This window comes from Pristiophorus japonicus, chromosome 2 (genome assembly GCF_044704955.1).
Source record: "Pristiophorus japonicus isolate sPriJap1 chromosome 2, sPriJap1.hap1, whole genome shotgun sequence".
NCBI lineage: Eukaryota > Metazoa > Chordata > Chondrichthyes > Pristiophoridae > Pristiophorus > Pristiophorus japonicus.
The window spans coordinates 47,813,175-47,840,303 of NC_091978.1; the positions used below are offsets into that span (position 1 = coordinate 47,813,175).

The window sequence follows — 27,129 nt, forward strand, 5'->3', positions numbered from 1 at the left end:
AGTAAAACACAACATACTGAGTATAATACTTAAAACAATAAAGAATGAATTAGACAACAAAGGATTTAATACAGACTTTGTGGAATGCATTTTTTCAGTTTGATGAGCTAAAATTAAAGAATACACATCGTCCTTTAAAGGATCAACAATTTGATTGTTTTGGGCTAAAAGGCTATTGAAGGTTAAGTGTGTGTGTGTGGGCATGTGCGTGCCCAAGCTTACCCTGTTCAAGCTCCATATTCTAATCTTTGAAACACTACAGGAGGTATCAATGTCGTCTATTTTCCCACCGAATATATGAAAGAAAATTATTCAGATCAATGACTGGAATAATCAAAAAGCTGTTACATTCCATGATCAATACATTCCATGATCAATATATTTTTTCTCTTTCTTTTGTACATTAGGATAATCCCAGGATATTTCCAACGCAATACAAGTGGCATTCCTGTCAGACTTACAGCGCAAAAAAAAAAATCACAAGATTAAATCATCAAACTATAAAGCTCACTTAATTATACCAATCATTGGCCTGTGTTCAAATCCCTCTGGTGCCTCACCCAAGTGGGAGCTTAGTGAACAAGTGTTGACAAGTTATTTGACCACAGAGGTCATCACAACCCAATCAATCATGTCCTCATCTGACATTAACACTGGTCTGCTTTCCAGCAGGAGTCACTGGATAGCTATCATAAGCAGAAACTCTGACCAAATGTTCTCCCTTAGCTGGGGACTATAGCAACTCGAATGGTACCTCGGTGGCGGTCAGCGAACTCAGCACACAGCCAGGGAAACCATTGGCTTAGTCACGCAGCACAATCCACAATTAAGATGTCGATGTGGCTTTTGTTACCTGCAAAATTAAACTATATAGATGGTGCCTGTTAAACTGAACAAGTGCAAATCAGGCAAACTCTCAGCTATGACGGCCATAGACAAATAACCCAACACTTAAAGTCCACTATCACGTGAGCAAGGTATTTGAAGTTTCACCATCTGTGGAGCTGTATACAGTTTCTGCCTTCAGGGAAGAAAGGCTTCAAAAAAAGTAAGATGCAGGTTTTTTTTTTTGATCTGGCTAAAATATTCCTTTATTACAGTAATGTTTGAATATTAAAACTCACCTAGACTTGTAGGTTTAATAAGTACGTCCAACACATCATAAAAGGGTATGCTTTTCAGCTGGACATCTGGATGGACAGGATGGATGGAGGAAGAAGCCTCTTGCATTTCTATATTCGGTTTAGTCTCATGCAGCAACACAGGGCTGACCAGCGGAGATGAGGGCTGAGGTGTGGCTGATGTGGATGCCGAAGACTGCGCAATGCCCGAGGCTAACTCGGAGTCAGCCGAGAGGTTATTGTCCAAAGAGAACACAGAAGACTTTATGGCTGACAAGTCAGCAAGGCTTTCAATAGTTCTAGGAAAACGTCGTCTGTACAGTTCCTTAATCTTGATCTGAACAGCTGGACTACAGCCACTCTTTAACAAGTGTAGTGCTCTTACAAGGAGTTCATGTTTGCGACCACTTTTGTTACGACCAGCAAAACCTAATAACACTTGAAGTTCTGAGACACGAAAACTCGAAACCATATTCTGAAAGATAAAAAAAAAAGCAGTGAAACTAAATATTTTCATCTATCATTTAGTGTTACTAACTTTTAAAATCTATAATTCATAATATTGAGAAAAATACTAACTTAATTAAATCATTTTGTATTCAATGCTGACTGTTACACAACCTATATAGAAACTGTTATCTTGAAACTGGAAAATGCTGTGGGAGCTAGAATCTCCTTAGCTTTATCACAAACACGGGTCCTTGCATTAGACCAATGAATGCCTACACTCCTTTTTTTTTGTTCCGGGATGTGGGCGTCACTGGTTAGGCCAGCATTTATTGCCCATCCCCAATTGTCCTTGAGAAGGTGGTGGTGAGCCGCCTTGTTGAACTGCTGCAGTCCTTGTGGTGAAGGTACTCCCACAGTGCTGTTTGGGAGGGAGTTCCAGGATTTTGATTCAGTGATGATGAAGGAATGGCGATATATGGATGGTGTGTAACTTGGAGGGGAACTTGCAGTTGATGCGCCTGCTATCCTTGTCCTTCTAGGTGGTAGAGGGCGTGAATTTGGGAGATGCTGTTGAGAAGCCGTGGCGAGTTGCGTACTAAATTCTATTTCATCTCAAGTGTAAACATGCTAGATTGAATTTACAACAATTTACTTCTCTCAGATTTAAATTGGATACATTTCAGCATTCAAACTTACTGACAGATGAGGCTATCTTCACATTAATTTTAAATGATGTAAAATCAAGGTTCTCTTTAAACCCACACCCCAGGGAAAGGCAAAGGTAGCCAATATTATTGACAAAGCTACTGGTGAATCACTGGCACAGGAATTGCTAGACGAAGACAGACCACAGTCCATCCAGTTCACCTTCCACTATCCGTGTAATCACACGATACAATAAGAGTTGTTGACTAATCATCAATGTTCCCTCTAAGCTGTGCAGCCGCACAGCTCTCAGCCGATACCGCACAACCCGCGATCGGCTTTTTGAATGTTAAATTCCGCCTATGCGCGAAACAGTGAATGGGCCGTGCAGCCCCTTAAAGGAGCTACGCACCCAAAAAAATGAGGGGAAACATTGTTAATCATTGCAATCAATCACTCTACAAAATACCCAGACGTGACCACGAGGAAAACTCCAGTGATGGAGAGCTTTGGGAACCGCAGGTCCAAAGTCACCCTTTTCCTCCCAAGCATGCTACATTTACATCATGTCTCAAATTACTCATATACTGTACTCCAAAATGTTATCAATGTTAAATGGAACAATACTAATTGCTTCCACCATTTCCCTAGAGAACCTGTGCCACGTGGTTTAGAATTTTTCCCATTTTTTGAGAGAAGATTGAGTGAAGTAAACAGAATTTACTTTGAGTATTACTCTGTATGATCCCTTTATGTCTGTGAAATAAAGTAATTCAACAATTCCTATCAGGCCTCAGCTCACCAAATGTTTCAATCCGCCTTCAGATGGGTTAGAGAAGTGCATACGAAGCCATGAGCAAAAGATATGGCATCCAGTTCAAATCATAAGGGGTCTTATTGTGACACATCTGGGTCACGCGATCATATAATTAAATAATAGGCAGTAGAGGCACACTGCCCAAGGCGAGATGCTCAAGACTGTTTACAGGAGTGACCAGCCAAAAGAATATCTACAGCAGGCCTGAAACTTACAACACCCTTAATGGCACAGTACTGTATATGTAATATAAATACATACCCAGATCTTGTATTCGAAGTCAACCCCTTCAACCTTTCTTCCTGTAGCTTTCGTGGAGGTCATTTTTTTTCTCTTAACTTTGCTTCTGATTAATTTAACATATTTGGAGTTATGCTTATTTCGCATGTTCTTGCAAGAGCCTGCAGAAAGATATTAAAGGGGTGGCCAACGGAGCACAGAGAACTGGGGGGGAAAAAAAAACCTTAGCTGCAACAACAACAACTTGTATTTATATAGCGCCTTTAACGTAATTAAACGTCCCAAGGCGCTTCACAGGAGTACTATAAGACAAAAAATTTTACACCGAGCCACACAAGGAGAAATTAGCGCAGGTGACTAAAAGCTTGGTCAAAGAGGTAGGTTTTAAGGAGCGTCTTAAAAGGAGGAAAGAAAGGTAGAGAGGCGGAGAGGGTTAAGCAGGGAATTCCAGAGCTTCGAGCCGAGACAACAAACGACATGGCCACCAATGGTTGAGCGATTATAATCATGGTTGCTCAAGAGGGCAGAATTAGAGGAGCGCAGATATCTCGGGGAGTTGTGGGGCTGGAGGAGGAGGTTACAGATATAGGGAGGGGCGAGGCCATGGAGACATTTGAAAACACGGATGAGAATTTTGAAATCGAGCCATTGCTTAACCGGGAGCCAATGTAGGTCAGCAAGCAGAGGAGTGATGGGTGAGCGGGACTTCCAGGAGATGGTTAATATACTCAATAATTACTTCCTTCAAGTGTTCACTAGGGAGATAGGAATATGCAGTCCCCAAATGGTGCTAATCCAATGCTGATAATAAATGACATGGAGGTCACGTTGCTAAAAGTGCTCAAAACAAATAGTTCCCAAGGGCTGGTTGGTACTTATCTCTGAGGATGATGAGGACAATGAATTAAATTAGTGAGACATATGGTGTCGTCAATGAACACTGGGGAGATAGATCCCTGTAGATTGCAAAAATAAAACGAGCGTGCCCATTATCAAAAGGTTAACAAAACAGACCCAGGCTCCAGATTACTCTTATACAGTACTAAACACTGGGTAAAACATAGGAATTGTTCAGGAGTAAACTTGAGAATTACCGAGAAGATAATGGGCCCAAGTTTCCACACGATAAAAAACGGGCGCTCCTCCGAGCTGGGCGCCCGTTTTTCGCTCCTAAAATGGCGCCGGAAAAAAACCGCGCGATTCTGGAGCGCTTTTCAGCTCCTTGTCGGTTTGGCGCGGCGCCCAGGGGGGCGGAGCCTATACTCGCGCGATTTTGTACGGGGAATTAGTTTTTTCCTGCCGGCAACGCTGCGCGTGCGCGTTGAAGCGTTCGCGCACGCGCAGTGTGAAGCAAAGATTGGCACTCGGCCATTTTTGTAGTTCTTTGTAGCTGTTTAATTTTTGAAAATTTTTTAATAAAAGCACATTGCCATCAGCACTTGCAGCCTTCTCACTGTCTCCTTCCCCCCTCCCCTGCGGGAAGAACGGGCGCCTCCTCCCCCACCCGCGGGAAAGAACGGGCGCCTCCTCCCTCCCCCCCCCCCCCCGCGGGAAGAACGGGCGCCTCCTCCCCCCCCCCCCGCAGGAAAGAACGGGCGCCTTCCTCTCCCACCCACCACCCCGCGGGAAGAACGGGCGCCTCCTCCCCCACCCGCGGGAAAGAACAGGCGCCTCCTCCCTCCCCCCCCCCCGCGGGAAGAACGGGCGCCTCCTCCCCGCCCCCGCAGGAAGAACGGGCGCCACCTCCCCCCCCCCCCCCTCAGGAAGAACGGGCGCCTCAGGCTGACTGCAGCATTCTCCGTGGCTGAAGCACTTTCACACAGGTAGGAAGATGGTTTATTTACTCTTTTCTTTGCTTATAAATGTTTATTCAGATTGGTTTTATTTGTATAATATTTGTAGAAGTATAAATAAGGATTTATTGTAGAATTTAATGACTTCCCTTTCCCCCCCCCTCCCCCCCCACCTCGTTCTGGACGCCTAATTTGTAACCTGCACCTGATTTTTTAATGTGGAGAACAGGTTTTTTCAGTTCTACAAAAATCTTCACTGGCTCCATTCTACTTTAGTTTGGAGTACGTTTTCACTGTGGAAACTTTGAAATCAGGCGTCAGTGGTCGGACACGCCCCCTTTTGAAGAAAAAATTCTGTTCCAAAGTAGAACTGTTCTACCTGACTAGAACTGCAGAAAAAAAGTGGAGAATTGCGATTTCTAAGATAGTCCGTTCTCCACCAGTTGCTCCTAAAAATCAGGCGCAAATCATGTGGAAACTTGGGCCCAATAACCTAGTAAGCAGCAGCCAACATGAATTCAAAAAAGGAAGATTCTGCCTGCCCAAGCTCAGTGGCATTCCAAGGCCTACAATATGGTATATCTTGACAAAGATTCTGTGCGAAAGGCTACTATTTAAGGTTAATGTGCTGAGGTTTCAGGGTAAAAGCTGGGAATGGGCAAAAAGTTGGTTGAGAGGTAGGAAGCAGTAACACTTGTTGAGTGAGTAGGGAAGCACTGAGTGAGGTGCCCCAGGGATCAGTGTTGGAACCTCTGCTGTTTTTAAACTTATATTAATGACGTACTCAAAACCTCACTGCAAACTATGAGTCAAATATGCAGACTCTACCAAATTAGGATAAGCAGTTGTATCCAAGAAGGTAGCTTAGTTAGACAAAATATATAGCCGGGCAGAACAATGGCAGATTCAATTTAATATGGACAAATGCAAGTATGGCACATAGGAAGAAAAATGGGATGACATAAGTATCCCATGAATGGTGCTAAAAGGGCCAAGGGTGGTTGAAAGATCCAAGGAAGGGGTTTTAGCAAACTAGCACATGAACAACAATCAAGAAAGCAAAGAGAATGCTTCCTGACTCCCAAGTTACACTGCTTCTCTCGAGCCAAATCTGCTTCATATCACAAAAAGATAGTATTACGGCACTGTTCAAGACCTAAGACTGTGGCCCCAAGTTTCCACACGATAAAAAAACGGGCACCTCTCCGAGCTGGGCAGCCGTTTTTCGCGCCGAAAACGGCGCCGGAAAAAAAACACGTCTGCTTGGCGTGGCGCCCAGGGGGGCGGCGCCTACCACTCACGCCGATTTTGTAAGTGGGAGGGGGCGGGTACCATTTAAATTAGTTTTTTTCCTGCCGGCAACCCTGCGTGTGTGCGTTGGAGCGTTCGCGCACGCGCAGTGTGAAGGAAACATTGGCACTCGACCATTTTTGTAGTTCTTTGTAGCTGTTTAATTTTTGAACATTTTTTAATAAAAGCACATTGCCATCAGCACTGCCGTCGGGAAATGGCTGCTGAACTTGAGGCTTCCTGCAGCCTTCTCACTGTCTCCTTTCCCCCCCCCCCCACCCGGAACGGCTTCCTCCCCCCCCCCCCCCCCGCCCGCCGTCGGGAACGGCTTCCTCCTCTCCCCACCCCGCGGGAACGAACGGCTTCCTCCTCCCCCCTCCCCCCCGGCGGGAACAAATGGCTTCCTCCTCCCCCCCACCCAGGGAACGAACGGCTTCCTCCTCCCCCCCCCCCCACGGGAACGAACGGCTTCCTCCCCCCCCCCCCCCCACGGGAACGAACGGCTTCCTCCCCCCCCCCCCCCCCCGCGGGAACGAACGGCTGCCTCAACTTGTGATGCTTCCTGCAGCATTCTCCCTGGCTGAAGCACTTTCACACAGGTAGGAAGATGGTTTATTTAATCTTTTCTTTGCTTATAAATTTTTATTCAGGTTGGATTTATTTGTATAATATTTGTATAAGTATAAATAAGGATTTATTGTAGAATTTAATGACTTCTTCCCCCCCCCTCCCACCTCGTTCTGAACACCTAATTTGTAACCTACGCCTGATTTTTTAAATGTGTAGACAAGGTTTTTTCAGTTCTACAAAAATCTTCACTTGCTCCATTCTAAGGTAGTTTGGAGTAAGTTTTCACTGTGGAAACTTTGAAATCAGGTGTCAGTGGCCGGACACGCCCCCTTTTGAAGAAAAAATTCTGTTCCAAAGAGAAACTGTTCTAACTGACTAGAACTGCAGAAAAAAAAATGTGGAGAATTGCGATTTCTAAGATAGTCCGTTCTCCACCAGTTGCTCTTAAAAATCAGGCGCAAATCATGTGGAAACTTGGGCCCTATATCAGTCGAAGTTCGCACCTCATGCATATCAACTGACAGAAAATGGCAACTGCAGGCTTTATTTCTACACGATGGTTAACACTGAACGACAACATATTATCCAGTGCTGTCATGAGGCTTGTTTAGCAGATCAGTAGCAATATGCAGTCCGAAAATTGTTTATTTTTAATCTTTACATCAAATTGTACCCATCAGCAGTGACAGACCTAACAAACTGTACTTCATGCTATATAGCTTTCCAGATACAAGTTTTACTGCTAAATTTATATGGGCATACCACAAAAATGTTACATCCCCAGCTTTATAGTTTGCTGAAATCCCAGTATAAAGAGTGATTAAGTAGTTGTATTTGTGGCAATTACATGAATTTTCAAGATGATGGTGTCACCTTTAGAACAGTGGGCATCATAGGAAGTCTTACTCCACACAGCAGAGTGCAAACAGCACACAGTAGTTTCCAACCGTTGCGTTGAAGTTATACAGAATAAAGCTAAATACACAAGTGAACATGGCTTTAATGGTTCAGTTCACAAGTAATATTTAAATGTTTGTAACATCTTAAAACAGGCTATCAGACTTATTTTTCCCCAGTTATTGGTCCAGACAATGATGTTAACTGTTAACACCATTACTCCATGGCATAAAGTTAATTGTACTAAGGTAAGAATATCAAGAGTACAAACAATACACTGGTTCTGTTTAATCCTGTCGGATAAGCATCTAAATCTAGGATTAGCAATGCAGCAAATTTCTTATCCCAGCTAGGCCATTATTTTTTTTTTTCCAGTCAACAATTTTCTTCTCTCCCCTCCTTAAGCAGTATCTTTGTGGAGTTTTGACCCTATATTAAGTTGCTTTTTGGTATCTCAAATGACAATTATTCTTGTACAAGCTTAGACACAGAAGGCATCACAGACAAGCCTGACACTGTTCATATGTGCCCTGGATGAGATCAGCGAACTCAGATGCACTCGCTTCAGCAGCACATATACTAAAATTGGAACAATACAAAGATGGCTAGCATGGACCCTGCATAGGGATGTCATGCAAATTTATGAAGTGTTAATTTTCTATGTCTGAAATTGTGTTTGAAAATGCCTGTAGAAAACAGCGCCCAAGGAGAAGGGCAATTAGTAAAGTCACAGCAAAGGGCAGCAAGAAGCAGAGAAGGTCGAGAAAGGAGAGCTATTCAATTCAAGTCTGCAAAGTGATGAAGCAGGTTCACTCTGAAACTGTCACCTCATCCAATGCCATGAGCATGATGTACTCATTTGTGAACATTTTTGAAGCTTCCTGTCTGGACCGTTACAAGCGCTCAACCATCACAGCCTTCTGCTACCTGGGGAGATGACCAAGCATGCTGTATCGGAAAGGGCAAAGGCAGCGACCAAGTACACCAGCTCCAAGTAAAACTCCATGATGTACTGCGGGAAAAAAAAAATCAGGATAACCCAGTAATCAATTCTGGGGCTTCCCTGCTCTGAACGGCCCAACTAACTGGATAAACTCTGAACTATCAGGTGGCAGTGGGCAATTATCAGGCAGCTATTAGTGCAGGGGGAGTGATTCCTTAAAGGGAAAATGGCTCAGTAATAAATTTACATTATTCCTGTATAACCACAGTGCATGTTACTTACTCTTCTCAATCAAGAGACTGTAGAGAATATTTTTTCAAATGCCTTCAGCACCAGCATGACAGAGCACATGTCTGCTCCTTCGCACTGTGAAACACAGATTAAATCCTCTACACTTGTGTTCTCCCTTTCGTGTATACTTTATTCTATTCGTTCCTGGGATGTGGTGTCGCTGGCAAGGCCAGCATTTATTGCCCATCCCCAATTGCTTTTGAGAAGATGGTGGTGAGCTACCATTTGAGAGGGAAGTTAAGAGTCAACAACATTGCTGTGGGTCTAGAATCACATATAGGCCAGAGTGGATAAGGATGGCAGATTTCCTTCCCTATAGGACATCAGTGAAGAGATGGTTTTTAATGACAATGGTCACCATTACCGATACAGGATACCAGCTTTTTATTTCAGATTTATTTACTTAACTGAATTTAAATTTCCCAGCTGTTGTGGTGGGATTTGCATTTGCGTCTCTGGATCATTAGTCCAGGCCTCTGGATTACTCGTCCAGTAACATAACCAACTATGCTACCGTCCCCTTACTACACCAACTATGCTACCGTCCCCTTACTATTACGAGAAGGTGGCCTGCAGAAACCTGGGGCCAGGCACTTCCATTAGTTTTCCCTGATTTGCATATACAGACATTATGAGGCATTCCCAGGACACAGGCTTTCCTGTAGACAATGCTTTTCACCCATTTTTTCCAAATTAAAACAATCAGGAACTAGGTAAGCAAAATCCTATTTGATTATAGTTCAAATAAGGAATTTCTGTAGATTTGGGAGGACCGACATTTTTTTTAATGCATTCTTAGGATGTGGGCATCGCTGACAATTATTGCCCGGAGGTAGTGGTGCTGGTAGCGGTTTGATACAACTGAGTGGCTTGCAACACCACTTCAGAGGGTAGTTCAGAGTCAACCACATTGGTGTGAGACTAGAGCCACACAGGCCAGATAAAGTAAAGAGGGCAAGTTTCCTTCCGTAAAAGATATTAGTGAACCAGTTGGGTTTTTACAAGAATCAGACATGGTCACTTTTGTGGATTTCCAGGTTTAAAAAAAAATATAAACTGAAGTCAAATTCTCAAACTGCCATTGTGGGATATGAACCCTCATTCTCTGCATTATTAGTCCACAATCATAACCACTGCACTACCGTACCCATTCCCATAGCACAGGTCTAGAAAAAGCATATCTCATACAGGCAGGGTGCTTAGATTAATTCATTTTCAACATCATATAAATCATATTCCAGAGTTCATCGTTTACTCTGTTTGTTCTTTACATTAATACAATTCCGTACAAATTAACTGTTGTGATTAGCAAGAAACTCTGTGGCATCAAGGTGAAATGGATTTTTTTTTTTTTTAAAAGTGCTGACATATTTCCTGGCATTTTTCCATCTACGTAGTAGCAAAGCAATGAGCACAGGTGGCGACAGGTTGAGCTAAACACTATGAGCAATGTCACAAATGGTATACAATTCAGTGTTGCAAGTAGGCTTAAGTGTATTGACACCAGTACATCTTAATGGGATATAAAAAAAAAACACATACCAATTTCAGTCTTGTAGCAAAGCATTTCCACTTCACTGAAAATAGTGTGCAACAGTAGTGACCTCAAACTGGAGGCAGAACTCCAACCTATAGCATCCGATAGTTGACACCCCAATTGCAGATCAATGTAAACATTGTCTTCTGCAGTTCAGGTTCAGGAAGGGGAGCTATAACAACAACGTGCCTTTATAAAGCACCTTTTAACATGGTAAACATCCCAAGGCACTTTACAAGATAGTAATCAGGCAAAAACTGACACCGAGCCAAAGGAAACATTAGGATGGGTGACAAAAGCCTGGACAGAGGTTGGTATTAAAAAAGCATGTTAAAGAAGGAAAAAGAAGGGATTCCAGAGCTTAGGGCCTTAATGGTTGAAAGCATGGCCACCAATGGTGGGGCGAAAGGAGCGGGGAATGCACAAGTGGTCGGAGTTGGAGGAATACAAAGTTCTTGGACGGTAGTAGGGCTGGAGGAGGTTAGAGATAGCGAGGAGCAAGGTCATGGAAAGCTTTGAACACAATTTTGAGAACTTTAAGTTTGAGGTGTTGGTGCACCGGGAGCCTATGTAGGTCAGCTTGACCCCGGTCCGGACATGGAAAGGGTCTGTGATGGATCCGCTGGTCAGGATCACTGCTTGCATGTCATCGTGGAGCAGGCGGAGGATGGTGACAAACTTTTGGGGGTAGCCGAAATGGAGGAGGATGTTCCATAGTCCCTCACGGTTGACAGTGTCAAAGGCCATCGTGAGGTCAAAGACGGCCATGTACAAGGGTTGGTGCTGTTCTCTGCATTTCTCTTGTAGATGTTGCGTGGTGAAGATCATGTTTGTAGTACCCCTTAGTGAACGGAATCCACATTATGATTCTGGGAGGAGCTCTTCAGCCACAGGGAGAAGACGGTTGGGGAGGATTCCTGCGATGACTTTCCAAGTGGCCGACAGCAAGGAGATTCCTCTGTATTTGCCGCAGTCGGACTTGTCCCCTTTTTTGAAGATGGTCACGACGACACCTCACATCTCCTGGCATGTTCTCCTCCTTCCAGATGAGATATGAGGTCATGCATTCGGGTCAATAGTCTTCTCCGCCATACTTTAGTGCCTCGGCGGGGATGCCATCTGCTCCTGATGCCTTGTTGTTCTTGAGCTGACGGATAGCCTTTTCTACTTTGTGCAGGGCTGGGATTTTGCGGAGATGGTGGCGGGTAACATGCTACGGGATAAAGTCGAGGCCACGTGTGTCAAAGACAGAATCTCCTCGGTTAAGGAGATCTTCAAAGTGCTCCTTCCAACGGGTCCTGACTGCCTGGGTATCCTTAATGAGTGCCTCCTCTATAGAACCAATGGGAACCTGTTCAAACTTCGTCACCTCCAGGCTAGATCCAAGTTCGTCCCGTCATCTGGCATCGAACTACTACATTTGTATCTGGGCACATCCAGAGGCCAAACTCCAAGCCATCATCAACATCTTCACCGGGGCATACGAAAGCATGGGTCTTGCACTAAACATCCGTAAGACAAAGGTCTTCCACCAACCTGACCCCGTCACACAGCACTGCCCCCCGGTCTTGGACAACGCGGACCATTTTCCATATCTTGGGAGCGTACTATCAGCAAGGGCAGACATCGATGACGAGGTCCAACACCACCTCCAGTGTGCCAGTGCAGCCTTCGGTCGCCTGAGGAAGAGAGGACCTTAAATCTGGCACCAAGCTTTGGTCTACAGAGCAGTAGTGATACCCGCCCTCCTATTTGGTTCAGAGACGTGCACCATATACAGTAGACACCTCAAAGCGCTGGAGAAATACCACCAGCGATGTCTCGGCAAGATCCTGCAAATCCATTGGGATGATAGACGCACCAACGTCAGTGTTCTTGCTCAGGCCAACATCCCCAGCATCGAAGCGCTGACCACACTAGGCCAGGCCACATCGTCCGCATGCCCGACACAAGACTCCCAAAGCAAGTGCACTACTCGGAACTCCTACATGGCAAGCGAGCCCTAGATGGGCAGAGGAAAAGTTTCAAGGACACCCTCAAAGCCTCCTTGATAAAGTGCAACATCCCCGCCGGCACCTGGGAGTCCCTGACCCAAGTGGAGGAAGAGCATCCGAGAGGTCATTGAGCACCTCGAGTCTTGTCGCCGAGAGCATGCAGAAATCAAGCGCAGACAGCGGAAGGAACGTGCAGCAAACCTGACTCCCCATCCACGCTTTCCTTCAACCACTGTCTGTCCCAATTCCTATATTGGACTGTACAGTCACCTGAGAACTCACTTTCAGAGTGGAAGTCTTCCTCAATTTCGAGAAACTGTGCGTTGATGAAGTCAGGATGCGGGCAGCAGATGAGCTCAATTTTATGGAGAGGAAGATGAGGTCAGTCATTAGAACACTGCAATAGTCGAGTCTGGAGGTAACAAAAGCATCAATGATGATTTCAGCAGAAGATGGGCCGAGGCAGGGGTGGAGATGGATAATGTAACAAAGGTGGAAACAGTCTTTTTGATGGAGATCAGAAGCTCAGCGCAGGGCCAAATAGTCCATCGCAGATGGGAGTAGTCTGGCTCAGCCTCAGACAGTGGCGAATCTGTGGTGAGGGAACGGAGTTTATCATTGGCTTGCCTTCCCAATTGGAGGAAGTTGCAGCTCAGCCATGACTGGATGTCAGAAAAGCAGTCTGATAACAAAGACATTGACTTGAATGGTCAAGAGAGGTGGTGGTGAGGTAGAGCTGGGTGTCTGCAGAGTACATAGAAATTTACAGCACGGAAGGAGGCCATTTCGGCCCACCATGTCCACACCAGCCGACAAAGAGCTATCCATCCTAATTCCAGCTCTTGTTCCGTAGCCTTGTAGGTTACGGCATTTCAAGTGCACATCCAAATACTTTTTAAATGTGATGAGGGTTTCTGCCTCTACCACCCTTTCAGGCAGTGAGTTCCAGACCCCCACCACCCTCTGGGTGTAAACATTTCCCCTCAAACCTCTTACCAATTACTTAAAATTTATGCCGCATGGTTGTTGACCCTCTGCTAAGGGAAATACGTCCTTCCTATCCACTGTATCTAGGCCCCTCAAAATTTTATACACGTCAATAAGGTCTCCCCTCAGCCTCCTGTTTGAAAGAAAACAAATCCAGCATATCCAATCTTTCCTCATAGTTAAAATTCTCCAGTCCAAGCAACACCCTCATAAATCTCCTCTGTACCCTCTGCAGTGCAATCACATCTTCCTGTAATGTGATGAGCAGAACTGCACGTAGTATTCTAGCTGTGACCTAACCAGTGTTTTATACAGTTCAAACATAACCTCCCTACTCTTATATTCTATGCCTCCACTAATAAAAGCAAGTATTCCGTATGCTTTCTTAACCACCTTATCTACCTGGCCTGCTACCTTCAGGGATCTATGGACATGTACTCCACAGTCCCTTTGTTCCTCTACACTTCTCAGTATCCTACCATTTAATGTGTATTCCCTTGCCTTGTTAGCCCTCCCCAAATGCATGACCTCACACTTCTCCGGATTGAATTCCATTTGTCACTGGTCTGCCCACCTAACCAGTTAATCGATATCTTCCTGCAGTCCGCAGCTTTCTTCTTCATTATCAACCACAGCCAATTTTTGTATCATCTGCAAACTTCTTAACCATACCCCTTACATTCAAGTCTAAATCACTGATATATACCACAAAAAGCAAGGAACCTAGTACTGAGTCCTGTGGAATCCCACTGGAAACAGCCTTCCAGTCACAAAAACACCCATCAACTGTTACCCTTTGCTTCCTGCCTCAGCCAATTTTGGATCGAACTTGCCACTTTGCCCTGGATCCTATGTGCTTTTAATTTTGTGACCAGTCTGCCATGTCTTCAGATGATGTAGTCAAGGGGCAGCATACAGATGAGAACCAGTAGGGGGCCCAAGGATAGATCCTTGGGCGATTGTAATGGCAATTGTACAGGGCGGGAAGAGACGCCATTGCAGGAGATTCTCTGGCTATGACTGGATAGTTAAGAGTGGGACCATGCAAAGGTAGTTCCACTCAGCTGGACAAGAGGAGATGATGTAATGACATCACTTAGTAAAGCTCCTCACATCTGACGTTTAAAGCAGTTTTTTAAAAAAGTTGTAAATAGATGATTTGCCCAACGAATTAACAAAGCTTTAAATATCAAGCTCTCTATTCTGGTGAACGTACTCATTGCATCATGACATCACCGTGCAAATACCATGATGTAGCAGGTCTAGTGGCTTCAGGCTAAATCTAACTAACTCAGATTGGGCTTTAGAGGAGTCAGTATGAATCAGCTCTTCAACTTGAAGCAAACTCAGGAACGATTTGTTCTTGCTTACGACAGTGTGAATACACCACTAAACCAAAACTGTTTAACACTTGGCGATACAAACTTAAACCATTACCTCAAGCTAGTCCACCAATACCAACAGATAGTAATTGAGCGTTCTTTCACAATTTAAGTTTCACACATCCATTTACTGAAATCCTAGTGACAAAATGCAGTGCATCACATTCCCTGTTTTTAAACCACAAGTTAATTAAAAGTCATGTAAATATTAATTTTTAGCACTCAGCATATGATAATTAAAATCTGGTTCCACGCTGAACCCTCTTTCCCTTTTTCCATCTGCTCTCAGTTAATACATTTTCACAAAAGAAACATTTTATGGAATGCCATTGACTGCAGTATAAACGTTCTTAGATTTATGTCACTGCCATCATGGTCATACTTACATTGCACCCAGCTGCTCTAAAATATTATCTATTTTTTAAAAAAGTTAGCTTGACCCAATAGTAGATACTGCTTATTTGGATTCAAAACATCCAATCAGATATGACAATTGAGATGTGACTATTCAAATCTTTAAAAAAAACTCCCACTGGATCAGTTTTTTTTATTTTCACAATGCAAATTTGCCATGACTAATTTGTCACAAGGTTAAGAAGCCGAGGGCAAGAGATAGGACAGGTTTGCTCTGTGTAAAAAGGGAAGCGTTTTATGAGCAAAGTTTTTTGAAATGCTTACCCAAACGACAGTTGCTCTCAACATTGCACATTTAAGACAACCAAACCGCCCCCCCCCCTCAAAAAAAACTAACATTCTTACCTACCCTAATAATCACAAAATCTAGTATATGAAAACAGAAACTTAACATCGGCAGATTCTTAACCAACCAAAAAATCCCAAACATTACTGTACAAAAAAACTCAATAAATCATCCACATGAAAACGCGCTGAAACCATTGCCAACACCATGTTCTGCACAAAAGAGAGCAAGCGGACAGCAGGCTCTTTCCGGGGGGGGGGGGGGGGGGGGAAGAAACAAAATAATTAAAATTGTAGTTCAAAAAAAATTCTAATAAATTAAAGGCTTGGAATGGGAGATTAACGAGATATTAAATAAACCGCCTGGCAAACAGCGCCAGCCCAGAAAAAAGAGAATGAGAGGGGGATCAATAGGCCTGGCGCCTCCGAGCTAAAACTCCAGTCATTACAGACCAAGTGATTGTTTTTAAAATAAATTTTTATATCTACATTTTCTGGCGGTGACGGATGAGTTGATCGGGTTTCGGTGTTTTTTTAATTACCAGGGATGCCTCCCCGATGGCGGCTGCTCGCTCCTCACTCTGTACCCCCTCCCCTCTCTCTCCATCGCGCCCCGCCGTTTGCAGGTGGCCTCCTGTCGCTCCCGTTTTTTCCCCCTCTCCTCTCTCGACTCACCCTCAACTCGTCAAAATCCGCCATCTTTCGGCCCGTCCCATTATGCACTGCGCGGCGCGGGGGTCACGTTCTCCGTCACGCGTGGCCGCGCGCGGTGAGCGGAAGAGTGGGGCGGAAGGACGTCAGGACGTCACACTTGACCACGCAACTCTTTTAGAGTAAACAAAACAAACATTAGATCAAGTGCCCCACCCCGATCTGGGGGACACTACAAACATTTCCCAAGGCTCTTTTTTTTGGTATTTTTGTAGGTTTTTTTGTGGGTTTTTTTTAGGGCATTAAAATTACATATTTTACAAGACTTGACCACGCATCCCTCCCCTCACACACCTGCTCCAATTGCACTCACTGCAACCCATGTGACCATAATATGCTACTAAGGAACTTCAACAATTGCACATCCCTGTCTGAAGTAAAAATAAAACGGGGAAGGTGGCTAACAAGGGAAATTAAGGATAGTGTTAAATCTAAGGAAGATGCATATAAATTGGCCAGAAAAAGCACTGGGAGAATTTTGTAATACGGCAGAGAAGGACAAAGGGTTTAATTAGGAGGGGGAAAATAGAGTATGAGAGGAAGCTTGCTGGGAACATAAAAACTGACTGTAAAAGCTTCTATAGTTATGTGAAGAGAAAAAAATTAGTGAAGACAAATGTAGGTTCCTTGCAGTCAGATTCAGGTGAATTTATAATGGGGAACAAGGAAATGGCAGACCAGTTAAACAAATATTTTGGTTCTGTCTTCACAAAGGAAGACACAAATAACCTTCCGGAAATACTAAGGGACCGAGGGTCTAGTGAGAAGGAGGAACTGAAGGAAATCCTTATTAGGTGGGAAATTGTGTTAGGGAAATTGATGGGATTGAAGGCCGGGAAATCCCCGGGGCCTGATAGTCTGCAACCCAGAGTACTTAAGGAAGTGGCCCTAGAAATAGTGGATGCATTGGTGATCATTTTCCAACAGTCTATCAACTCTGGATCGGTTCCTCTGGACTGGAGGGTAGCTAATGTAACACCACTTTTTAAGAAGGGAGGGAGAGAGAAGGCAGGTAATTATAGACCGGTTAGCCTGACATCAGGAGTGGGGAAAATGTTGGAATCAATTATTAAAGATGAAATAGCAGCACAAATGGAAAACAGTGATGGGATCGGTCCAAGTCAACATGGATTTATGAAAGGGAAATCCTGCTTGACAAAACTTCAGGAATGTTTTGAAGATGTAACTAGTAGAGTGGACAAGAGAGAACCACTGGATGTGGTGTATTTGGACTTTCAAAAGGCTTTTGACAAGGCCCCACACAAGAGATCGGTGTGCAAAATTAAAGCACATGGTATTAGGGGTAATGGACTGACATGGATAGAGAACTGGTTGGCAGATAGGAAGCAGAGAGTCGGGATAAACGGGTCCTTTTCAGAATGGCAGGCAGTGACTAGTGGAGTGCCGCAGGGCTCAGTGCTGGGACCCCAGCTATTTACAATATACATTAATGATTTGGATGAGGGAATTGAGTGTAATATCTCCAATTTTGCAGATGACACGAAGCTAGGGGTGGTGTGAGCTGGGAGGATGATGCTAAAAGGCTACAGGGTAACTTGGACAGGTTAGGTGAGTGGGCAAACAAGTGGCAGATGCAGTATAATGTGGATAAATGTGAGGTTATCCACTTTGGTGGCAAAAACACGAGGGCAGTATATTATCTGATTGGCGGAAGATTAGGAAAAAGGGAGGTGCAACGAGACCTGGGTGTCATGGTACATCAGTAATTGAAAGTTGGCATGCAGGTACAGCAGGCGGTGAAGAAGGCAAATGGTATGTTGCCCTTCATAGTGAGGGGATTTGAGTATAGGAGCAGGGAGGTCTTACTGCAGTTGTACAGGGCCTTAGTGAGGTCTCACCTGGAATATTGTGTTCAGTTTTGGTCTCCTTATCTGTGGAAGGACGTTCTTGCTATTGAGGGAGTGCAGCGAAGGTTCACCAGACTGATTTCTGGGCTGGCAGGACTAACATATGAGGAGAGACTGGATCGACTGGGCCTGTATTCACTGGAGTTTAGAAGGATGAGAGGGGATCTCAAAGAAACATATAATATTCTGACGGGACTGGACAGGTTAGATGCAGGAAGAATGTTCCCGATTTTGGGGAAGTCCAGAACAGGGGACATAGTCTAAGGATAAGAGGTAAGCCATTTAGGACTGAGATGAGGAGAAAATTCTTCACTCAGAGAGTTGTTAACCTGTGGATTCCCTACCGCAGAGTTGTTGATTGGATATATTCAAGAGGGAGTTAGATATGGCCCTTACGGCTAAAGGGATCCAGGGGTATGGAGAGAAAGCAGAAAAGGGGTACTGAGGTGAATGATCAGCCATGATCGTATTGAATGGTGGTGCAGGCTTGAAGGGCCGAATGGCCTACTCCTGCACCTATTTTCTATGTTTCTATGTTTACTGTTTTAATAGAAAAAAAGACCAGCGCTCTGATAGATTATATATATTTTTCAATTCGTTCATGAGGCTTGGGCGTTGCTGGCATTTATTGCCCATCTGGACAGGTTAGATGCAGGAAGAATGTTCCCGATGTTGGGGAAGTCCAGAACCAGGGGACACAGTCTAAGGATAAGGAGTAAGCCATTTAGGACGGAGCTGAGGAGAAACTTCTTAACTTAGAGAGTTGTTAACCTGTGGAATTCTCTACCGCAGAGAGTTGTTGATGTGAGTTCATTGGATATATTCAAGAGGGAGTTAGATGTGGCCCTTACGGCTAAAGGGATCAAGGGGTATGGAGAGAAAGCAGGAAAGGGGTACTGAGGGAATGATCAGCCATGATCTTATTGAATGGTGGCGCAGGCTCGAAGGGCCTATTCCTGCACCTATTTTCTATGTTTCTATCCCTGATTGCCCTTGAGAAGGTGGTTGTGAGCCTCCTTCTTGAACAGCTACAGTCCGCATGGTGAAGGTACTCCCACAGTGCTGTTGGGGAGTGAGTTCAAGGATTTTTACCCAGCGACGATGAAGGAACAGCAATATATTTCCAAGTCAGAAATTTCGCAGTCAGTGTTATGCTCATCAATGTGTTACTATTGGAGAATGGAATACTTTTCCCATTCCATAAGAAATAGGAGCAGACGTAGGCCACGCAGCCCTTCGAGCCTGCTCCACCATTCAATAAGACCATGGTGGAACTTCTAATATAATAATAAATATAATAAAGGCTCCTAATATTACTATCTATGCATTTATACAGCACCTTGAATATAGTAAAACATCCCAAGGCGCTTCACAGGAGTGTAGGCAGCCAAACTGACACTGAACTAAAGACTACCCTAATATTAACTGGGATAGAATTAGTGTGAAAAGGTATAGAGGGTGCAGAATTCCTAAAATGCATTCGGAAGAACATTTTTAGCTATTACATAGCAAGCCCAACAGTTTCGGGGGCAGTTCTGGACTTAGTTTTAGGGAATGGGCAGGTGGAAGGGGTATCAGTGGGAGAGCATTTTGGTGCTAGTGATCTTAATTCAGTTAGATTTAGGGTAGTTATGGAAAAGGATAAAGATAGACCAGGAATAAAAGTTCTCAATTGGGTAAAAGACAATTTTACTAAGCTGAGATGTGATTTAGCCAAATTGGACTGGAAGCAGCTACGTGAAAGTAAATCAGTGTCTGAGCTGTGAGAGGAACTCAAGGAGGAGATCATGAGGGTTCAGGGCAACTTTGATCCCTTAAACAAAAAGGGTGGGACTAACAAATCTAGTGACTCTGGATGTCAAGGAGCATACAGGGTACGATTAAAAAAAAGGAAGCTTATGACAGATACCAAGAGCTCAATACTGCAGAAAACCTAGAGGAGTATAGAAAGTGCAAGAGTGAAATTAAAAAGGAAATTAGGAAAGTAAAGAGAAAGCATGAAAAAAATTTGGCAAGTAAAATCAAGGATAACCCAAAGATGTTTTATAAATACATTACGAGTAAGAGGATAACTAAAGAAAGAGTAGGACCTATTAGAGACCATAAAGGTAATGTGTGTGTGGAGGTGGAAGATGTGGGTATGGTTTTTAATGAATACTTAACGTCTGTTTGCACCAAAGAGAGGGGCAATGCAGACATTGCAATCAGGGAGGAGGACTTTGAAATATTAGCTGAAATAAACATAGTGAGAGAGAAAGTATTAAGGGGTTTAGCATCTTTGAAAGCGGATAAATCCCCAGGCCCGGATGAAATGTATCCCAGGCTTTCAAGAGAGGAAATAACAGAGACTCTTACCATAATTTCCCAGTCCTCTCTGGCTACCGGTGTGGTGCCAGAGGACTGCTAACGTTGTACCATTGTTTAAAAAAAGAGAAAGGGATAGACCGAGTAATTATAGGCCAGTCTGCCTAACCTTGGTGGCGGAAAAATTATTGGAAAAAATTCTGAGGGACAGGATAAATCTTCACTTAGAAAGACATGGATTAATTGAGGACACGACCTTCCCTTAACAAATGGATTTGTTAAGGGAAGGTCGTGTCTGACTAACTTGACTGAATTTTTTCATGGGATCCAAGGCAAAGTGGCAAGAAGCAAAGGGTAATGGTCGATGGGTGTTTTTGTGACTGGAAGGCTGTTTCCAGTAGGGTTCTGCAGGGCTCAATACAAGGTCCCTTACTTTTTGTGGTATTTATCAATGATTTAAACTTGAATATAGGGGTATGACTAAGAATTTTGCAGATGATACAAAAATTGGGTGTGTGGTTGATAATGAAGAAAGCTGTGGATTGCAGGAAGATATCAATGAACTGGTCAGGTGGGCAGACCAGTGACAAGGTAGTTAAGAAAGCATACAGAATTCTTGTATTCTATGCCTTGGCTAATAAAGACAAGAGCAGGGAGGTTATGCTTGAACTGTATAAAACACTAGTTAAAGAAAGAAGGACAGACTTACATTTATATAGAGCCTTTCACGACTACCGGATGTCTCAAAGTGTTTACAGCCAATGAAGAATTTTTGGAGTATAGTCACTTTGTAATGTAGTCAGCTCAAGAACAACAAGGCATCAGGAGCAGATGGAATCCCCGCCGAGGTACTAAAGTGTGGCGGAGAAGCACTATTGCCACGAATGCATGACCTCATCTCTCTTGTCTGGAAGGAGGACAGCATGCCGGAAGATCTCAGAGATGCCGTAATTATGACCATCTTCAAAAAAGGGGACAAGTCCGACTGCGGCAACTACAGAGGAATCTCCTTGCTGTCGGCCACTGGGAATGTCATCGCTAGAATCCTCCTCAACTGTTTTCTCCCTGTGGCTGAAGAGCTCTTCATAGTCACAATGTGGATTCCGTCCACTAAGGGGTACAACAGACATGATCTTCACTGTATGACAACTGTTATATATGTAAACCTGTAAATACCTTGTTTAACCACCAGAGGGCTCATCCCCTGGAGTCCCAAGGGATCCCACAATCCCTTGGGAGCACCTGTACTTAAGGAGGCCTCACAGGCTGGAGAGGCACTCTGGAGACCTGCAAGACTAAGGTCACACTTTACTTTGAGCTCACAGTATCCGGTCAGACTCTTTATTCATATACTACAACTGGCAACGAGATACAGATGATGAACCCCACCGCAACGATGCAGAGAACAGTGGGCATCCTGGAGAAATTTTCGGAGAGAGATGATTGGGAAACCTTCGTGGAGCAACTCGACCCAATACTTTGTGGCCAACGAGCTGGAAGGAAAAGTAAACGCTGCCAAATGAAGGGCGATTCTCCTCACCGTTTGTGGGGCACCAACTTATGGCCTCATGAAAAATCTGCTTGCTCCAGCAAAACCCACAGAGAAATTGTATGATGATTTGTGCACACTGGTCCGGGAGCATCTGAACCCAAAGGTTCTGATGGCGAGGTACCGGTTCTACATGTGCAAGAGGTCTGAAGGCCAGGGAGTGGCGAGCTATGTTGCCAAGCTAAGATGCCTTGCAGGACATTGCGATTTGAAGGACATTTGAAGCACATGCTCAGGGACTTCTTTGTACTTGGCATTGGCCATGAAGTAATACTTCGCAAACTCCTAACTGTAGAAACCCCAACCTTGAGCAAAGCCATAGCGATAGCCCAGGCGTTCATCGCCATCAGTGACAATACCAAGCAAATCTCTCAGCACACGAGTGCTGCTACAAGTACTGTGAACAAAGTAATGTTGTTTTCAAATCGTAACATACAGGGCAGGCCTCACATGCCTGCAGCTGCACATCTGCAGATGTCTCAGAGTCCACCATCAAGGGTGATGAATGCTAGGCCATTAACACCTTGTTGGGGCTGCGGGGGTGATCGCTTCAATTCATGCTGCTTCAAAGGATACGTTTGCAAGGGCTATGCAACAATAGGACACCTCCAACATATGTGCAGGCGAGCTGAAAACCCTGCTAATCCTGCAAACCACCATGTTGCAGAGGAGGACAGATCCACGGCGGATCACGACGAACCAGAGCTTCAGACCGAGGAAGCAGAGGTATATGGGGTGCGCACATTTACCACAAAGTGTCCCCCGATAATGCTGAAGGTTGAATTAAATGGACTCCTGGTGTCAATGGAGCTGGACACGGACACGATCCATTCCATTATGAGCAAAAAGAATTCTGATAAATTGTGGTGCAGCAAGGCCTCAAGGCCAGTCCTGACTCCCATTCGCACTAAACTGAGAACTTATACAAAGGAACTGATTCCTATCATTGGCAGTGCTACCGTAAAGGTCTCCTACGATGGAGCGGTGCACAAGTTATCACTTATCACTCTGGGTTGTACCGGGCGATGGCCCCACGCTGCTCAGCAGGAACTGGCTGGGGAAGATACGCTGGAACTGGGACGATGTCCGAGTGCTCTCACCTGTCGACGACACTTCGTGTGCCCAGGTCCTAAACAAGTTCCCCTCACTGTTCGAACCAGGCATCGCGAAGTTCCAAGGAGCAAAAGTGCAGATCCACCGAATTCCAGGGGCACGACCCATCCATCACAAGGCAAGAGCAGTACCGTACATGATGAGAGAGGGTGGAGATCGAGCTGGACCGGCTGCAACGAGAGGGCATCATTTTGTCGATCGTATTCAACGAGTAGACCAGTCCGATTGTTCCAGTCCTCAAGGGAGACGGCACCGTCAGAATCTGTGGTGATTACAAAGTAACTATCAATCGTTTCTCCCTGCAGGATCAATACCCACTACCAAAGGCAGATGATGCTGGCGGGAGGAAAGACGTTCATGAAGCTGGACTTGACCTCGGCCTACATGATGCAGCTGCTGGAGGAATCATCGAAGAGCCTCACCTGCATCAACATGCACACAGGTCACTTAATTTACAACAGATGCCCGTTCGGGATTCGATCAGCTGCAGCGATATTCCAGAGAAACATGGAAAGCTTACTGAAGTCGGTCCTGCGCACTGTGGTCTTCCAGGACGACATCTTGGTTACAGGTCAGGACACCGCCGAGTATCTGCAGAACCTGGAGGGGTTCTTAGTCGGCTCAATCACGTGGGGCTCAGGTTAAAATGCTCGAAGTGCATTTTTCTGGCACCTGAAGTGGAGTTCCTAGGGAGAAGAATCGCGGCGGATGGCATCAGGCCCACCAATTCGAAGATGGAGGCAATCGAGAACGCACCGAGACCACAGAACGTGACGGAGCTGTGGTCGTATCTAGGACTCCTGAACTACTTTGGTAACTTCTTACCGGGTCTCATCACACTGTTAGAACCACTGCACGCTTTACTGCATAAAGGAGATGACTGGGTATAGGGTAAAAGCCAAGAAAATGCCTTTGTAAAAGCTAGAAAACTGTTATGCGCAAACAAATTGCTTGTGTTGTATGATCCATTAGTACTAGCATATGATGCGTTGTCATACGGTGTCGGGTGTGTATTGCAACACGTTAATGAATCTGGGAAATTGCAACCGGTTGCTTATGCATCCAGAAGTCTGTCCAAGGCTGAGAGCGCCTACAGCATGATTGAAAAAGAAGTGTTAGCGTGTGTTTATGGGGTTAAAGAGACTGCATCAATATTTGTTTGGGCTCAGATTTGAATTGGAAACTGACCATAAACCACTGATATCCCTCTTTTCGGAAAGCAAGGGGATAACTACGAATGCATTGGCCCGCATCCAGAGATGGGCGCTCACGTTGTCCGCATAAAACAACGCCATCCGCCACAGGCCAGGCACAGAAAATTGTGCCGATGCTCTCAGTAGGTTGCCATTGCCCACCACGGGGTGGAAATGACACAGCCCGCAGATTTAGTCATGGTATTGGAAGCATTCGAGAGTGAGCAATCACCTGTTACCGCCCAACAGATTAAAACCTGGACGAGCCAGGACCCCTTACTGTCCTTAGCAAAATAACTGTGTGCTTCATGGGAGCTGGTCCAGTGTCCCATTAGAAATGCAGGAATAAATAAAGCCGTACCAGCGGAGCAAAGATGAAATGACTTTACAGGCAGACTGCCTCCTGTGGGGTAATCGGGTAGTGGTACCAAAAAAGAGCAGTGATCTCCACAGTACCCACCCTGGCATTGTAATGATGAAAGCGATAGCCAGATACCATGGCCCCAAGTTTCCACACGCTACAAAATGGGTGCCCCTCTGAGCTGGGCGCCCGTTTTTCGCACCAGAAATGGCGCCTGAAAAAAAACGCGCGATTCTGGAGCGCCCTGCAGCTCCATGTCTGCTTGGCGCGGCGCCCAGGGGGGCGGAGCCTACCACTCACGCCGATTTTGTAAGTGGGAGGGGGCGGGTACCATTTAAATTCGTTTTTTTCGTGCCGGCAACGCTGCGCGTGTGCGTTGGAGCGTTCGAGCACGCAAAGTGTGAAGGAAATTGGCACTCGGCCATTTTTGTAGTTCTTTGTAGCTGTTTAATTTTTGAACATTTTTTAATAAAAGCACATTGCCCTTCCATGATCAGCCCTGAGGCTTCTTGCAGCAGTGAGAAGGCTGCAGGAAGCCTCAGAAGTTGAGGCAGCCGTTTCCCGACGGCCTCTCCCCCCACTGCTGAGGCTTCCTGCAGCCTTCTCACTGCCTCCTTCCCCCCCCGTCCACCGTCGGGAACGGCTGCCTCCTCCCTCCCTCCCGTTCGCGGGAACGACGCCACACCGCTGAGCTGACTGTAAGGCTTCCACCTCAAGTGGAAGGCTGCTTGCTGCCTGCTTACTGCCCCTCCCTGAAATCAGGCGTCAGTGGCCGGACACGCCCCCTTTTGAAGAAAAAATTCTGTTCCAAAGTGAAACTGTTCTAACTGACTAGAACTGCAGAAAAAAAAAAGTGGAGAATTGCGATTTCTAAGATAGTCCGTTCTCCACCAGTTGCTCCTAAAAATCAGCCGCAAATCATGTGGAAACTTGGGCCCCATGTGTGGTGGCCTGGTATCAATACAGACTTGGAGTCCTGCGTGCACAAGTGTAACACATGTCCACAATTAAGCAATGCACACAGGGAGGTGCCACTAAGTTTATGGTCTTGGCCCTCCAAACCGTGGTCTCAGGTCCATGTTGAATATGCAGGCCTGTCCTTGGGAAAAATGTTCCTAGTGGTTGTAGATGTGTACTCCAAATGGATTGAATGTGAGATAATGTCGGCAAGCACGTCCGCTGCCACCACTGAAAGCCTGCTTGTTTGCCACGCACGGCCTGCCTGATGTCCTTGTGAGTGACAATGGGCCATGTTTCACCAGTGCCGAGTTCAAAGAGTTAATGACCCGCAATGGGATCAAACATGTCACATCTGCCCCGTTCAAACCAGCATCCAATGGTCAGGCAGAAAGAGCAGTGCAAACAATCAAGCAGAGCTTGAAGAGAGTAACTGAAGGCTCATTGCAAACTCGCCTATCCCGAGTCCTGCTTAGTTATCGCACGAGTCCCCACTCGCTCAATGGGATTCCACCTGCTGAACTGCTCATGAAAAGGGCACTTAAGACAAGGCTCTCGTTAGTCCAGCCTAATCCACACAAACAGGTAGAGAGCAGGCGGCTTCAACAAAGTACATATCATGATAGTGCAAATGTGTCGAAATTGAGATCAATGATCCTGTATTTGTGTTGAACTATGGACAAGGTCCCAAGTGGCTTCCCGGCACTGTCGTGGCCAAAGAGGGGAGTAGGGTGTTTCAGGTCAAACTTTCAAATGGACTCATCTACATGAAATACTTGGACCAAACCAAACTCAGATTCACGGACTATCCAGAGCAACCCACATTAGACCCTACCTTTTTTGATCCCCCAACACACACACCAGTGGCAACCGACACCACGGTTGACCACGAAGTGGAACCCATCATCCGCAGCAGCCCAGCAGGACTCACCACACCAGGCAGCCCAGCAAGGCCAGCTGCACAGCAGCCCAGCGAGGGCCCAACAAATCACTCACCAAAACCAGCATTTGCACTGAGACGATCAACCAGGGAAAGAAAGGCCCCAGATCGACTCACCTTGTAAATAGTTACATTATTGACTTTGGGGGGCGGGGGGGGGGGTGGTGTTGTTGTATATGTAAACCTGTAAATACCTTGTTTAATCCACCAGAGGGCTCATCCCCTGGAGTCCCAAGAGATCCCACAATCCCTTGGGAGCACCTGTACTTAAGGATGGCTCACAGGCTGGAGAGGCACTCTGGAGACCTGCAATAAAAGACTAAGGTCACATTTTACTTTGAGCTCACAGTATCTGGTCAGACTTTTTATTCATACACTACAACAACTACAAGAGAAATGCAGGGAACAGCACAAACCTTTGTGCATGGCTGCCTTTGACATTGTCAACTGTGAGGGACTATGGAGCGTCCTCCTCCG

General features: G+C 45.3%; 1 protein-coding gene and 1 non-coding gene across 2 annotated transcripts in view; one reads left to right on the forward strand and one right to left on the reverse strand.

Moving 5' to 3' along the window:
- Positions 1-1,098: 1,098 nt before the first annotated feature.
- LOC139237815 (E3 SUMO-protein ligase PIAS2-like) overlaps positions 1,099-27,129 on the reverse strand; it is a 57,770-nt gene continuing 31,739 nt past the window's right edge. The window contains exons 3-4 of the mRNA XM_070867045.1: positions 3,295-3,434; positions 1,099-1,596 (exon numbers count right to left, since the gene is read on the reverse strand). Coding sequence (XP_070723146.1) covers positions 1,114-1,596; positions 3,295-3,434 — 623 coding nt within the window. The 3' untranslated portion in view covers positions 1,099-1,113. The remainder of the gene's footprint in view (positions 1,597-3,294; positions 3,435-27,129) is intronic.
- On the forward strand, positions 8,379-8,485 carry LOC139252757 (U6 spliceosomal RNA). Its single transcript, XR_011591551.1, has one exon. It is a non-coding gene; the product is annotated as a U6 spliceosomal RNA (small nuclear RNA).